Source organism: Puma concolor, chromosome C2 (assembly GCF_028749965.1).
Source record: "Puma concolor isolate L17-30 chromosome C2, mPumCon1.1.hap2, whole genome shotgun sequence".
NCBI lineage: Eukaryota > Metazoa > Chordata > Mammalia > Carnivora > Felidae > Puma > Puma concolor.
In genome coordinates, this window is record NC_141675.1 from 91,131,238 (window position 1) to 91,146,780 (window position 15,543).

At 50.7% G+C, this 15,543-nt stretch overlaps 1 protein-coding gene and 1 pseudogene across 2 annotated transcripts in view; one reads left to right on the plus strand and one right to left on the minus strand.

Moving 5' to 3' along the window:
• Positions 1-426: 426 nt before the first annotated feature.
• The window catches only part of PDIA5 (protein disulfide isomerase family A member 5), a 91,504-nt gene continuing 76,387 nt past the window's right edge, over positions 427-15,543 (minus strand). The window contains exons 14-17 of one of the 2 annotated variants that reach the window (XM_086675239.1): positions 11,745-11,875; positions 7,466-7,536; positions 1,030-1,164; positions 427-657 (exon numbers count right to left, since the gene is read on the minus strand). In XM_086675239.1, coding sequence (XP_086531365.1) covers positions 577-657; positions 1,030-1,164; positions 7,466-7,536; positions 11,745-11,875 — 418 coding nt within the window. In that variant the 3' untranslated portion in view covers positions 427-576. Of the gene's footprint in view, positions 658-1,029; positions 1,165-7,465; positions 7,537-10,803; positions 11,372-11,744; positions 11,876-15,543 lie in introns of those variants that run through there. The other variant, XM_086675240.1, reaches the window with a different exon arrangement.
• On the plus strand, positions 12,584-12,640 carry LOC112850576 (U6 spliceosomal RNA; annotated as a pseudogene).

Here is a 15,543-nt window from a genome sequence, read left to right on the forward strand (position 1 = left end):
CACTATACTCGTCCCCAGAGACTTAGCTTTTCTGTAAAGGGGGGGCAGGGAGGGACTGCAGAGAGGAACAGAGAAGACAGAAATAGCTGAAGAAAGGGAAACATGTCAATGAGTTCCAGGAAAACGCACACACACTGAAACCGCAATGATCCAGAAGAGGCTAGTACTTGGTTACCGTCAGCTTCAGCATCCCGTTTTCCCTGATTATCTTAATGCGTTTCCTGTCCGAAGCAGTCATTTCCAACAGGATATTCTGTGGTCTGATCTCCCTGTTCTGTTCTCCAATGGTTGATAGAGGCAGTGCCCTGCGCAACCCTCCTCATGCCCTGTCCCCGCCCTCAAGAGTCTCTGCCCCGCCTCCCAGAAGAGGACTTCATGAGTACCCACCTGTTACTACAGGCTCCGTGGAAACAACCCACACCACCAAACAATTGGTTTAATTTTATTTCAAAATTGTACAAAATGGCCATAAGCGGCTATAAAAAATTTTGTCTTCAGAACACGTGGAAATTCAGAAAGAACAACAAAACAGGTATTATTCACAGTGTAATGGAAAAGCTTTCTCTGAGGCAGAAATTACAACTCTTCCTTCTTCTTCCCTAGTCTCTCGTGGTCTCCTTCCCGGAGCGTTCGAATAAAATTGGTAAACCCCAATTCCTATAGGGAATGGGAAGAGAAAGAGAAAAAGGAAACTTTAATCCCTGATGTGGATGTGCACCCTCTCCCCCACTTCCCTGATGCCCCACGTGCTCACTTCTCTGGACAGAGGAGCAGCCAGTGGAAGCAGCTGGCAATGCGGGGACAGTCTGCTTGGCTACTGGGGAGCCCTTTCCGACACCCCGGAACCTGTCCCTGCTCCGGGAGCTGGACTCTGGGACAACCTCTTGGGGAACTCTTCCAGCCAGGCTCACGGCCCTTGCTTCCCAGCAGAGTGCTAGCGCTGACCTCTGCCCTGCTCTGGAAGCCTCCCTTTGCTGCCCCCTCGGTGGCTGTTTCCCTGCCCAGGGCAGATGCCTCTCCCCAGCTCACCGTGCGATCGCTGTCATACTTTTCTGCAAATTTCCCGTAGTGGTAGTAGTGGAATGTGGGGTAGGCCTTGATGGCCTCTTGCTGACACAGGTCCTGGTTTTTGTCTCTGACGCAGTCAACAGCAGCACAGGCAATCTACAGGCCCAAAGAAAGGGTGGGTCAGCACAGGAGGCCTCCCACGTGAGACCTGGGGCCTGGACCCTCTGCACACAGACGGCACTTCAGGCCTACGTCATGTGCTTTCTTTTTTTCTCCTCAATAGCAGGGATGAGCTGAACCAAACAGCCTCAGCCCAGAGCTCCACTGAGACTGGTGATGCCTGTTTCCAATTCTCAAGGCAGCTGGGTAAGGTTAGGGGACTCAGCTTGCAGCACCCTCAGACTACCCTTTAAAATCAAGAGTATAATGGCCATAAAGGAAATTATGACTTGAAAGCATCTGTAAACACCACAGGTTTTGTGAGGCTCATTTCTATGAGGCATGGTAGGACTCATTCATTTATCAACTAACACTTCCTGAACATCTGTTTGCGGAGGGAGGATAGTACCAAGGTTAAGAACAAAAGCTTTGAAGTGAAGTTTCCCAAGTGCAAATCTTGGCTTGGTTGCATATTCAGACTTAAGGAAAATTACCTAGCCTCTAGCCTCAATTTCCTCATCTGTAAAATGGGGGTAATAACAACACATAGGTTATCAGGAAATTATGAAGACTGAGTAAGAGAATTCAGGGGAGGCGAATCGGCCACAGGACCTGGCACATGGTTAGTGGTCAGTAATGTCAGCTGCTGTTATAGTCGCGCCTACCAGCTCCAGACACAAGCCCTGTCTCCAGTAGGAGCTCAGCGTCCGGTCAGGGGAGTCAGATAAAGAGACAACTCCGAGGCACGATAGGGGGTGTGACGTGACGGAGGTGGTCCAGGGTGCCAAGGGAACTGGCACAAAGGTGCTCTGCCCTAGTTTGCCGTCTGAGCGGCGTCCTGAAGGAGGAGGAGAAAGAAGTTTCGGCCAGGGGAGCACATTCCAGGAACTGGAAGAGTTAGTTCAGCAGGACTACAGCAAACAGGGTTTTTGGTCAGAAGGAGGTTCCCAAATTGGCCACTGGCCTCTTCCTGCCCTTCTAACAAATTCCACATGCTGGGTAGTTTTTCCTAATTATTGTTCTTTCAAAATAAGAGGGTATCAAGCAGGCACGGGAGAACCTTTTTTCTGTTGAGGGTCACAACGCAGAGAAGGGGGGAGAGGGTCGCTTAATGGGAATACACCATACACAAGCATTACAGAAGAAGGGAGGGGAGATTCTAAGGAAAGGCAGCATTTCACCCAAGTGCTGCTATGTGCCAAGCCTGTCCTAGATGTCAGGGGTACAGTGATGACCTTGAAAAAATCTAGTCATCAAGTGACTGCCATCCTTACTGCAGGAAAGCAGTTAACAGACACATAACAAGGGAGATCATTTTAGAGCCCAGGGAACGCTCTCAAGAAATTAAAAGAGGGTGATTCAAGAAAACGATAGTCGGAGGGGCTCCTTTCTGGCCAAGAAGGCCTTTCCGAGGAGATAGCATTTGATCGGAGACCTGAGTCAGGAGGAGGCAGCAGGTGCACGAAGGCCTGAGCAGAGAGCACCCACCTAGAAACCAGCCCATGCCGGGACCAGGGAGAAAAATAAGCACGCTGCCTCAGAGAACCAGAGCCCATTAAGGCATTCAGACTGAACTCTTACCGTACTTGAAAGAAAGTTAAAATCGTTCAATAGCCACAATTCACATGGTTCTATGGCTACGGGTTATTCACATTGGGATGGGGGCCCCCTTTCCAGGCAGAAGAGCCCTGCGGGCCACCAACAGTCACATTTACTGGTCACTGACCTCGTGCCCGAGTGAGCAGGGCCACTGCTCTGCAGGCAGCGGGACTGACAGAGTGAAGTGTGGCCTGCTCTCTCTCTGGTGACCAGCGTGCCACACTTGCCCCTCCCCCGCCTTCACGCTTCCCTCCCACTTCAGCTACATAACGTCTGTATAATAAGACTTCTCAGAGCAGAGTTTGCAAACTTGCTGCACACAATCCATATCTGGCTTTCAGTCCTGTTCTATTTGGCCCACACAGAATTAAAAAAAAATAAACCTGAATTAGCTGCCAACCTAGAAAAAGAGCCAGAAGATTTTATATAAAAGTTTGGCTCTCCAGCTTCTCTTTAAAAGCCAGATTTGATGGCATTTGCCCTGCATTCCCACAAGCAACACGTGGCTGGAGCAGAGGGCAGCGGTCTCCTTCAGGTGGGTTTCCCCCAGCCGTTTGCTGAAGTCTACACAGAGCCTGACTCGCCGGGCTAGCAGGTGGGCCCCTTCAGTCTCCAGAGAACCTCAGCTCACCCTGTAAAACACTTCCTGAATTATTTAGAAACACGAGGCAGGTGCTCCTCTGACTGTCCTCGGCGTTCCACTTCTTGGGGCCCGGCCCAAGGGAGCCCTCACACACCGGGCAGCCCTCTGCGTCCGGCCCTCAGTGAGCGGCCGATGCCCCTCTGCTACGCTGACAGAGTGTTTGATGAGTGTTGCTCCAGGCTGCTGCTCTCCCCGCATCTGCTTTAAATTATGAATTTAATTTGTATACATGCCCTGGAGCTGTGGGAAATATAGTGTATGGTTTTATAAATTGACTAAATTAAAAATGTGTACTTATTTTGAATCCCCTCAACTAGCTGCCAGCCACGTACATAGAGTGCTACTTCTGGCTGCAAAGGCTCCTCTACCCTCCATTTCTACAGGAAGAGAGGAGTGAAGTGTGGCTCCTTCTAAAGGAAGTGGCTTAGGGGGCGCCTGGGTGGCTCAGTCTGTTAAGGGTCGACTTTGGCTCAGGTCATGATCTCACAGCTGTGAGTTCGAGCCCCATGTCAGGCTCTGTGCTGACAGCTCAGAGCCTGGAGCCTGCTTCAGATTCTGTGTCTCCCTCTCTCTCTCTGCCCCTCCCCCTCTCATGCTCTGTCCCTCCTCTCTCTCTCTCAAAAATAAACAGACATTAAAAAAACATTTAAAGGAAGGGGCTTAGACTCTGGAAAAAAGACAGCAAATATTCCGCTTCTCATCTATCCCCATTTCTCCTGTCTAAATGCCTGCACCCCTTACACCCACTCCAGATTTGCACTGACTGAACTACAGCACTGAATGTACACTATCACTTTGAGATCTGCTCCCCGGTACTTGGTATCCTGCTGTGGCCCCTTGGCCAAATACTTGCTAACTGGCACCCATAACTCTTGGCTGCAGGGAACCACTGCGTAAGGCCAGTGATGGACGGGGCTTGAGAATGTGGTCCCCCATGAGGTCTCCAGGGACTGAACCTAATCACCCATGCACTAATCTGCTCATCAACCCCCCTGCTCTGGCTCCTTCCCCGCCTGCTCCCCGTTCCTCCATCCTTGAGGCTGTAGCCTAAGACCATCTCCCAAATAAACCCCCTACACACAAGGGCCAGAACCTGAGTTTGCTTTGGGGAAACATCTGACAATGCCTGTTTATCTGGTTCTCAGATGCCCCTTTCCAGCTGGACAAGTCTGACAGAGTTTTTTTAACCTCTGTAAGATCCAATCTCCTCCTCTGTAAAATGGGAGATTAATAATATCTCCTTGGTTATGCTATGATGAGGACAACATGACATAATGCTCTCAAGTATCAGTGGAAGAGTTTTCAGAAAATATCAAATATATTATTGCTTCTTCATTCAGTCAACATTTACAGAGGCTTCAGGCATCAAGACTGGAGGGAATTCAAGGGCAAATGAAGTCCCTGCCCTCAGGGAGCCTTCCTTTCTGAAGGACAGAGAGCCCTGTAAACACAAGGGACTAAACACACCAGGGCCAGGGTTCCATCAGCTCCTGCTGCCTAAGGGCACCTGTCCTGGGATGACCTTCACACCTCCCCAACAGCTGCCTTCAAGGCCAGCCCCACTCCCAGCCCCACACCTTGCCAGCCCAGTGGTCGCCTGACCCCTGCCTGCAATCCACCAGCCTTCCACCTCAGGTCCTTGTCCTCCATGGCCCCTTCCCTACGGTCATCTGTTCCAACATTAACAGTATGTAGCCTTTTCTCCACCCAGTGTGTCAACTGCTAAAGCTCCCTAGTAAGCTCCTGGGAGGGGTGGAGGCTCCCCAGCTAAACTATGAGCTGCCTCATGCGGATTTATTGATTCAGTAAAATAAATCTCTGCAGGAGCTAATATTGACTTTGGCTATGAAAATGGAAGTGAACAACCAACTGCATATTGATTGGGGAAGGAACAGAGACTGGCTTCTGGGTAGAAAAAAATACAATTCCAGCTAAGAGGTGGCAGCATGCGTGGCCGGAAGAACTAGGAGTCAAGAGACTCTGTTCTGGCTGTCAGTGACCAGCCAGGTGTCCCTGGGCAAGAGACACGGTCCTCTCTGGGCCTTGATCCCTCATGAGTAGGAGAGGGCTGGATGGGCCACCACTCCCCAAATACCAGCCAGTAGCCAGTACAAGAGCTCTTAAAAATTATAAATTCCTGGAACTGTCTCTAGACCTCTGATGTGATAGTTCTAGGACACACCCAGCAATCGTGGCACCAGTAACTTTAGTCCCCCAGGCCAAGAGTGAACACTTCCCTGGGGTTACTGAGAGCCACCTCCAGGAACCCCAGGCCTGCCAACTGCCTGGCAGAGAGGGACAGAGAGAGTAAACATGTTCCTGGAAATGAGCGAGGGTAATCTCTGGCTTAGAATAAGGGAAGCTGGAAGGAGAGAACAGAGGGAATGACACAGAGGAAATGACCCCCGGAAAAGGCCAGTGACATTACTGGCTCAAGTTAAGACAATTAAGCAAGGGCATATCAGTGTCTCAGAGAAGGAGGGGGCTCTCCATGGAAATGGCGTCCCTGTGCATCAGCAGATGGGAATGAGGAAGAGGAGGGCTGGCCCTCGGCTGCTCACTATGGGCATAGCCAGCCTGGCCCTGCTTGGACTATTGTGATCCCTTCACAGATCCTGGAGCCATGGAGACCCGAGCAGCCGGAGGTCGGGGGGCAGGGGGTGCAGGGAGACCCCATACTTCAGCCACTCTCTTGTCTACCCAGAGTTCTCCGGGTGAGGGGTGAAGGGAGTCAGTGTGGAGTGACTGACAGTCCTGGGCTGGCTCCAGGGAGTAAAGGCATCCCCACACCAACCAACCAACACCCAGATTGTGAGGGAGTCCTGCCGGGATGGACCTCCCCAGGCCCCCAGGAGGAGCTCCTGTGTATGCACTGGCCCTGGGTGGCAGAAGGGGGCAGGTGGGGACAGAGATGAAGACGGGAAGCCCCTTCTTGCCACGCCCCTCTCAATGCAGGCCAAGTGGCAGGCAAAGGAGAAAAGGAGAAGTGAGCCACAGGGGCACAGCCAGACCTTGTGGGTGATGACAGGACATCGTGAGTCCAGGGAAGGGTCCTGGGGTCTGAGTCCTGAGTCTGCCCCCTCCCCACACACGTGCCCCAGCCTGGCTCTCTCTGACCTGCTGACCCTGTATAGTTCTCACATGTCATCACAAGGCCAACCCCAGGAAATCCAGCCTGCCCTGGCTTCACCTGAGGAACTCACTCAAAAAAATGTAAGGCACCACAGCAGAGATGCGTGTGACTTTGAGTCTGGGTATGTGTGAGCACGCTTCTGGGGCCTCTTGGGTGAAGAGAGTCCCAGGCTGGGAAGAGTCTTCGTGATCGTCTAGAGAAGCACCCTGATCTTAGAGAGAGGAGAATTCAAGGCCTGAAGAGCTGATGTGACTTCTCCGAGTCATACAGTTTAACAGCAGCCAAAAGCTGTACCAGCCTGAGTTCCAGAGTCTTCTCCTGCCACACACCCTTTGGCCCCAAAGTCACACTTTGCTCTCACCTGGGAGGGACCCACACTGCCCTCACTGCTGGAGCTGCCTGGGGGACGTGCCTGGGGGGTCCCCTCTCCTCCCCTCTAATCCAATCCCGCAGCTCTAGCTTGTTAATTTTATGCTTCATCGGTTGGCAGCTACAGGAGACTTTCCCTTAGGCAGGATGAGGCTCTGCACACAGCCTTGCTCTCCTCCACCTTGGCTGCCTCCAGTTGACTTTTGTTGAATTTTTTTATTTGTAGTTTCAATTATATAAGTGATGCATGACTACAAATCCTACTGTAAAAAGATTGAAGCACTAAGAAAATATAAACAGATGACCCCTTTACCACCCCCCTCTTCCAATGAAGGGCTGTAACGGTTCAGTGTATCCCTTTTAGCTGACTTTACAGCAAACATTCAGCCTGCTCTATGCTGCCTTTATGAAAAGAATGTCCTGGTTCCCAGGAATTCTCTGATCTCAGCAGAGCCTATTCAGGAAGGGGACCTGAACGGGAAGGGAGGAAGGTGTAGGAAATGGCGGCAGAGCAAAGTCAGAGGCAGGGCAAGAGACAAACAGGGGTCTCTTACCTTTCGGTCATCTTTAAAGACGTTGGCGGTGGCCGTAAAGTGCGGGATGACCTTCTTACAGTGTGGGCACCCTGCGGAAAAAGAGGACAGAATGTTGCACGTACGTGCAGGGGAGGCTGCAGAGCCAGGTGCCCCTCCTGGAACTGATAGAGAAACCTTTCCAGGAGCTTCCCTCCACCCAACAGACTGTGGTGGGGGGGGGGGGTTCGTCCGACTCCCACCCCTTGCACACCACACTGTCAGGGTCCTGTGTCAACTTTGCCCCTCAAACACTGCCCTGTGTTTCTGCTGTCAGCACAAGGGCTTTGTAGGAGTCTGTGTGCAAACGTCAGGTCCGCTCCTGCCCGGGACCTCCCACCCCACATCCTCCTGCCATACACCGGGTCTAAGAGGCTGAGGGTGGAGGAGATGGTCACTGCAGTCTTGCTCTGCAAGCTCCTTCCACGGAGGGCTGCCTGGGAGCTACGGCACAGAGGGAGCTTTGGGCCTGGAAAAGGAGAATGTGTGCTCAGGACTCTCTGAGTCTGTTACAAAGCCCTGCTCTTGCCTTATGGACAACAATAAATCTGTCCATGTCACGACTGAGAAAAGGGAACGGAGAAAGGTGGTGGCAGGAGCAACCGTCTGAGCCCCCACTGCTCATGTTTTGCTGCTAATGTCTACATTCCCAACAAATCCCCACCCCAGACCAAGCAGCCAGACCAGGCCCCAGGTCCTCACGCTACCCTTCTATCCTCTGCTCTACAATCAACCTGAGCCCTGGATCCAGGGACAGGAGACCCAAGGTCAGGTTAAGAGGAGAATAAGCCACTGGGTTATCAGGACCTGGGTTCCCGACTATGGAGAGAGGCCTATCACAATGGGTGAGGACCCATAACTCCAGAGGCCCAGGGTGTGACAACAATGCTTGTGTCAGCTGGGGTGACAGACCCCCTTTCTTGGCCCTTCCCTCAGCATGAGCAGATCCAAACCCAAGCCCACCTCTTTCTACCGTTCCCCAGACACTGAACACAACTGCCATGAGAACGGAACTGCTTTGAGGGAGGATTTCCTTGACTCTGGTAATTAATTCTGATCAAAGCACAGGTGGGAAAGGCCAAATGCCCTACGGGGAGAGTTGGTGAACAGTCGGGCCGGCCAAGGCGAGGAACAGAAATGGCTTTGCCCATCTGCTTTCTCTCTTTTTAAAATAAGATAATAACGACTGGCATTTCAAAGAGTTTTGTGAAACCAAATTAAAGCTGAGCTACAACTTTAATGTGAATTTAGCGTTGGAGCCAGTTCCTGAGATGGGCAGGATCACCCATATGGCCTGGCTGGTGGAGCTGCCAGCTGGCCCCAGAACAGTGTGGACAACGATGGGGAGGGGCAGGAAAAGGATTTTCCCAACATCCACTGCAGGTGTAGAGAAGAGAGCTGGGCTGGATGTGAGTTCTATCAGAACTGAATGCTGCAGAGTGCCTAACTTGTGGCAGATACTAACAGATGATTTTTTAACGGCCTCAATGGCAATTACAAGAACTCTTTACTAATCTGACCCAATGGAGGGAATAGCTCAAATTCATGAAAATTTCACACTATAGAGGAATGATGGTTATAGATTCCAAAACATCTAGAGGGCACAATGTGCTGGTCAACAAGGCTCACCAGAGCAGCATCTTCGCAGCACCTAGCAGTCCCCTGTGAGCGGCACACGGATGCCCACTAATAGCATTAGGCTGGCTGGAAAGAAGTTATCCTCTCCCCCAAACCTGGTATCACTATTAATTTTTCCTTTCTAAGCTCTTTGCTTACTGAATGTATAAAGGTAATTGTCAGCCTAGTGCAAATTCCTATTACCATCAATTTAAAGTATCTAGATCTCAGATTAATCACCTTCTGGTGCATCTAATTTTATCATTATCCAAAAGAAAGAGCATGGCAGATGAATAACTGGAGGGGAGGCTGTTTTAGGAAGGGCATGAAGATGTTCCCAAGAGGTGTCAGGTGGGCCAGAAGAGGCATGATCTTTTAATCTGGGCTCTTTAAAAAGGCACCACCTATGTGTAGCAAGGAAAGAAACTTCCCAGAGTGGGGAGACAGAAAGAAAGACCGAGGACAGGACAGAAAATTCCAATGCTAAAGACTCAGCACGCTGGCCTAAGAAGGGCAGTCACCATGACCAGACCACTGACAGCAAAGTGGGGCTTGGAACAGGAGAAAACAATGAAATAGCCAGAGGAAGATCTCTGTATAAACCGGGAGGAGGTGGGAGGAGGAGGTGGGAGGTGGGGAACATAGGGAAGAAGTGGGAGGTGGGAGGGGGCAGGAGCTTGAGGACACGGGGGGAGCTGGGAAGTATGGGACATGTCGGGGAGGTGGGAAGTGGGTGGGAGACAGGAGGTGGGAGGCAGATGGGAGGTGGGGGATATGGGGGGAGGTGAGAAGCAGTAGAGATTGGGGAAGGATATGGGGATTGGCTTTTGCTTCTACTTTATACTTACCTTTATCAGGTGTGTGATCTTTCTTAGTATTAGGTTCTTTATATGTAAATAACCATAAGGATGTGTCATATACTATATATAAATAAGTATATATTATTTTCATAACTGAAAACTTTTTAAAGATTTGCCTTTGGATAGATCCACCTCCCCGATGAGCATCTCTGGAACAGGGTTCAGGCACAGGAACATGCAGTAGAGAAGGGAAACTCTAGGTGCCAGGCCCTTTGATGGAAGCTGAGTCACCCAGTGGAGCAGCCCTGAACGGGCTGTTTCGAGTTGTTTCTTGCCAGAGTACATAGACTATGAAGCCCTTGAGCTGTGGCAGGGACCATGCCTCCTTCTCTTGTATCCTGGGCCCCAGATACCACCCAGCACACAGTGGTTCTGTGAGGGAGGTCGTTAGCACCCCAGTGGGGTAGGAGTCCTGACTCCAGAGGTCTGGGGGAAAGAGGGGAGCAATCCCAGGGGAAAGTTTGTAGTCTGGACTTTCTAAAGTCCACCCAGGGGTTGGTCAAGGACCTCTGCTTCTGTGGCCAGGGTTTCACTGCTGCTAAGAAAGCTCATACTCTCTGAATTATGTCTATGGCAGAAAGAGCACCAGCCCAGGCTGCAGGGAGGGCTCTGTCGCTTCAGTGCTCCGAAGCCTTGGGTAGGTCACACATCTTCTGGGTCTTAGTCCTGTGCCTGGCATTCTGCCCAGAAGGAAGACAACTTCTTAAAACCCACTCAGCCTTCTAGGCATATGCTAAGGACAGATGAGGACAGACAAAGACAGTGAGAGGCTCTGCAAGGAATGGAGAGAGCCCAAGTCCCACTCTGACCTGGAGAAGAAAAGGCAAAAACAGAGGGACACTTTGCTGCCTGAGGGCAGGGGTCTGAGGCTGGGAAAGGTGGGCAGGAGGCAAGCCCTCTCAGAAAGTGAGAGGGAGGAGTGACTTTACGGATTACTGACACTTGAAAAGTGGGGCAGGAGGGGAGGCAACAGGAGGGCTGGTTACAAGCAAGCAGGTTTATGACTAGATTGAGTTGCCTGGCTTCTCTGTAGAGCGAAGCTTTATTATCCCCACTCCATTAAGCTGAGCTGTAACCGGGGGGAGAGAGACAAGGGCAACAGAACAGTGGGAAATGCAAGAGCCTTCCCTTTTAAATATCAATTAACTTCAAGATGGAACAACACAAAATCCAAAGGTCACAATCACACGTGTCACTTCCTCAACTTAAACTTTGATTAAAAGGGGGATAGAGGGGGAAGTTAGCTCAGAAAAATGTGGTGTGCTTTTCCCACAGATTCAAACTCGATGGCATCAAAGCCACGTGGAGGAGGTCAGGGAGGAGGACTGGGCTGGGGTACTCAGGAAGACCAGGAAAGCAGAGGCCAAAATAGGTCGGCTAAATTCCAGGGTTTTAAGGTGAAGTCAGTGCTCTGTGGGACAGAAGGAGCCAAGGGGTAGGTGGAATTGGCAGGTGGGAGGCAAGCAGCCTAGAAGATTCCAGGGACATGAGGAGACTGAATAATTTTATGGCAGGCCCCTGCCACAAACAGAAGCAGAGGGCTTTACGACCGATGTGAGCAAGGCTCCCCAGAAACAGGGAGAGAGACCCTGACAGAGCCAACAGGAAGAGGCCTTGGATTTGGAAGGACCTCAGCCTGGGATGAAACTGAGGAGCCCTGACACAGCAGGGATGAGCCCAGGGTCCGCCTGTGGCTGCACTGTTCCCTGGTGGAGGGATCTTCTTGGTTCAGTCTGGCCCACCCCTCCACCTTGCACCTTGGCGAGCACCCCCCAGCTACTTACAAGGGGCATAGAACATGACCAGGGTGTGCTTCTTCTTCTTCAGGGTCTCCCGGAAGTTGTCCCCTACCAGGTGCAACACGCTGGTCTGCTGCTCTTCCCACGTGGGCTCTGGGGGTGGAGGGGCCTCAGGGCTACAGGAATGGCAGGGAGGGGAGACGGTCATAAAGGGAGGCCTGTGCAAGGGCATACACTTCCACACCCACCTGCTCAGAGGAGCACCCAAGAAGAAATCACTTTGCATCCTTTCTAAAATTTAATTTAAAACCTGTGTTCCAACGTGAATAAATCTGTACCATCAACAAAGATATTCTGATTTCCTCTGAGGAGCTTATTAAAAAGCCATTTTGTGATGGTGTGGAAGACCTGAGCTCCTTTTAGGGCAGAGCAGTCTCTCCAGGTGTCAGCCATCATCTTGCCACGGGTACAGAAACTCCTTCGCCTGGGTTCCCCTCCCTCTCTCTCCCTCCCTCTTCCTACTGCCTCTTCTGGGATCCTGAAGGACCCTCCATTATGCTTTGCGCTGGTGGAGAGAGCATGGACCAAGGAGTGAGATGGGTCTGGATCCAGATTGCTTATCACCTGTGTGAACTTAGGTAAATTACCAAACCCCTCTGAGCTTCATTTTCTTTTCTGTTAAGTGAGTACAATGATACCTATTTCCTGGGATCCCTATGAAGAGCAGAGACAGTGTACCTAGGGCACCTAGTCAGGCCAGCAACTAACAGTTGCTAAGAGCCCATGTGCTCTAAGAAATACTAGGCATTCATTGTGTGTTTCTAATTTTTCAGTCTTTTTCTGTCCACTAGTTCCCTCCATTGTGCCTCACAAAAGGACAGATCTCAGCATGGCCCCTGTGCAAGGATGACACACAAATTCATGAAACGTTCCGTATTTTTTCGTGATGAGCACTGGGTGTTATATATAAGTGATGAATCACTAAGTTCTACTCCTAAAGCCAATATTATACTGTATGTTAATCAACTAGAATTTAAATAAAAACTTGAAAAAAAAAAACCCAGAAACAAAAAAGATCTCAGGGTCTTTTAAAAGCCTTTGTTGCCTTGTCCCCCTCTCTACAACCACACTGCTCTGCTCCTTCTCTGAGAAGGGTCTCTGGGGAGTGGTCTGCACCCAGTGCTGCCACATCATCCCCTGCACTCTCTCCTTCACCCATGCACCACTGGTTTCCACCCCTGGCCTCAGCCCTGGCCCCAGCCCCGAACCCAGCTGAGTGCAGCCCTGAGCCAGCCCAGGACCATTCCTCTTTCAAAAGTCCCCTCTATCGAGTGTTCACAGGGTCTCCCTCCTCTTCAGGTTCTATCTGAGCCCCTGCAATTCTCAAAAGATCCCATTCATCCACATGGCTTTCATAATTCCTGTGCCTGAGGATCTGAGTCCAGACCTCTCAACAAGGCTCCCTAATTCCAGGTGTTTTTCAGATACTTCTGCTGGAAGGCCCCACTTGGAGGTCACCCCAATCCTAACAAAACAGAACAGATCACTCTTCCCCCTCCTCCACACCTCCCAAACCAGCTTTCCTCAGGTACCTCTCCATTTTGGTCAATGGCACTGCTGTTCCTGTGACCAAGACCGGCCCCTCCCAGCCACCCTGTCTTCCTCCCTTTTCTTCCTCTAGGTCCCCTGGCTCATGGACGACACCTGGACCCCAGGCTCCTAACCCTGGCTCATGGACGACACCTGACCTCCCTGCTCTACCTTATCCCTGAATCCTGCCTCCCCGGGCTGGCCTGCTGGTGGGCCTGTCTCAGTCACTCACAGCACACTTGTGTACAAGCCTGGAAACACCATCGGCCTCACCCAAATTCCTCACCCTGCTCCTGCGTGACAGGCTTCGGTCTTCCATCTCAGAGCTATCTGCTGTTCATGCTCTGCCTGAGAATTCTTTCTGAGCTCCCAAAAGAACTACTATTTGTCTCTGGGCAAGGCCGCCAACCTCTCTGAACCTAAGTTCCTTCATCAAAGAAATAGGAATAAAAACTCTTGACCTCATAGGATCTGAGGATGAAATGGGCAACAGATACAAAAGCAATTGGCAAAGCCTGGGAAGGTATTGCCACTTATGTGGCAATACTGTCAGTTATAGATCCAAATAACAGCTGGCATCAATAATAAAAACAGCTTCCTTTCTCTGAGTATTGCCACACCACACACCGAGCTAAGCACAATAGTCTAATTTAATTCTCTAGATGAGTCTTTGGGAAAGTGTTGTCTCCGTTCTACAGATGGGAACAGGCTTAGTGAGGTCAAGTAAATGGCCCAGGGTCACAATCTAAGCACAGGTCTCTTAGACTCCAAAGTCCATGTTTTACCCTCAGTGCTTTTCAGGTGCTCAGCAGCAGAGAGACTCTGCAAAGAACAGACACAGCTCCTCTGTGCTCACTACCTGCAGCCAGGCCTCTCCTGATTCCCTCAGCTCTCCCACCACAAGTGCAAGCACCAAGAAACTGCCTGAACCCCACCCTGTTCAATCCTCCCAGGGTACCAGCTCTGGCACCGGAGGGAGGCTGGAGAGGCAGGTGTGAATGGTAACCTGCTTCTGACGCCAGAAAACCCAGAAGAGGGAGTACCTTGTCCCTTCTGGAAGTGAGCCATCACTCGCCTCTGATCCCTAAGAGGGAGGCCAGGCTATTCTGAGAACCTGCCCCCAGTGATGAGCAGGACAAAGTGGGAGAAGCTGAGACTAGGACCTCACTAGTGCACCCACCTCTTCCCAGGGGTCTCTCCTGAACCTAGTGGAACCTTCGTTCCCATTCTATAAGTGGGTATTTCTCAAAACACTATGGCTGCGGGTTCCATTCCCACTTCCTGAATCAAAGCTTCAGGGACAGCAGCCCCAGGATCTGTACTTTAAACAAGCACCTCAATACAATGTGACACATATATACTCCTAAGTTTGAGCACAAATGTCCTAACAAAGTAACTCAATCTAGATGCTGCTATTTTGCTTGGTTCTTATGTTACATTTGATTCTAAAGTCTTGGTTTTCATATGGGAATATACTATGCTTTGTACCAGGGACCTCAGCAAAGGATGGAATATGTCTTCTTTTACTTTATCTCCCCTGCCTACCCAGTGCTGAAATGAGGAAATATTCCCAAATATTCAAGGGTGTGTGTGTGTGTGTGTGTGTGTGTATGCGCGCGCATCTTGGGGGAAGGGTGTAGATAGGAGAAAGTCTCCTTAACTACGTCCTAACAATTTCTGCCTCTCAAGCAAGGCCTGGGACTTCCTCCATTTCCCAGGGTACCTGTGTAATGGTTCTTCTTCCTCATAGGACAGGGAAATGCTAAGAACTGCAGGTTCCAAAGACCTTGGGTGAGGAGGAGGTCCTTGGGCCAGTAATTATGAGGCTACTCAGGTTCTCTGGACTTGCAGGCTGTTATGGGCTGAGTTGTGACCATACCCACCCCCCAGCCCCCATTTACATGTTGAAGTCCCAGCCTCCAAGTACCCCAGAATGTGACTGTACTTGGAGACAGGGTCTTTAGAGAGACAATTAAGTTAAAATGAATTCACTGAGATAAGCCCTACCCTAATCTTACTGGTGCCCTTCCAAGAAGAGGAGATTAGGACACAGACACAGAGGGAAGACTGTGTGAAGATGTGGAGAGGAAGAAGACAGTCAAGGAGAGAGGCCTCAGAAGAAACCAGCTCTGCTGACGTCTCATCTTGGACTTCTGGTCTGTGGAACTGCGAGAAAATAAACTTCTGCTGTTAAGCTCCCAAGTCTGTGTTACCTGTTGTGATAAATCAGCAAACTAATACATATACTGAGGGA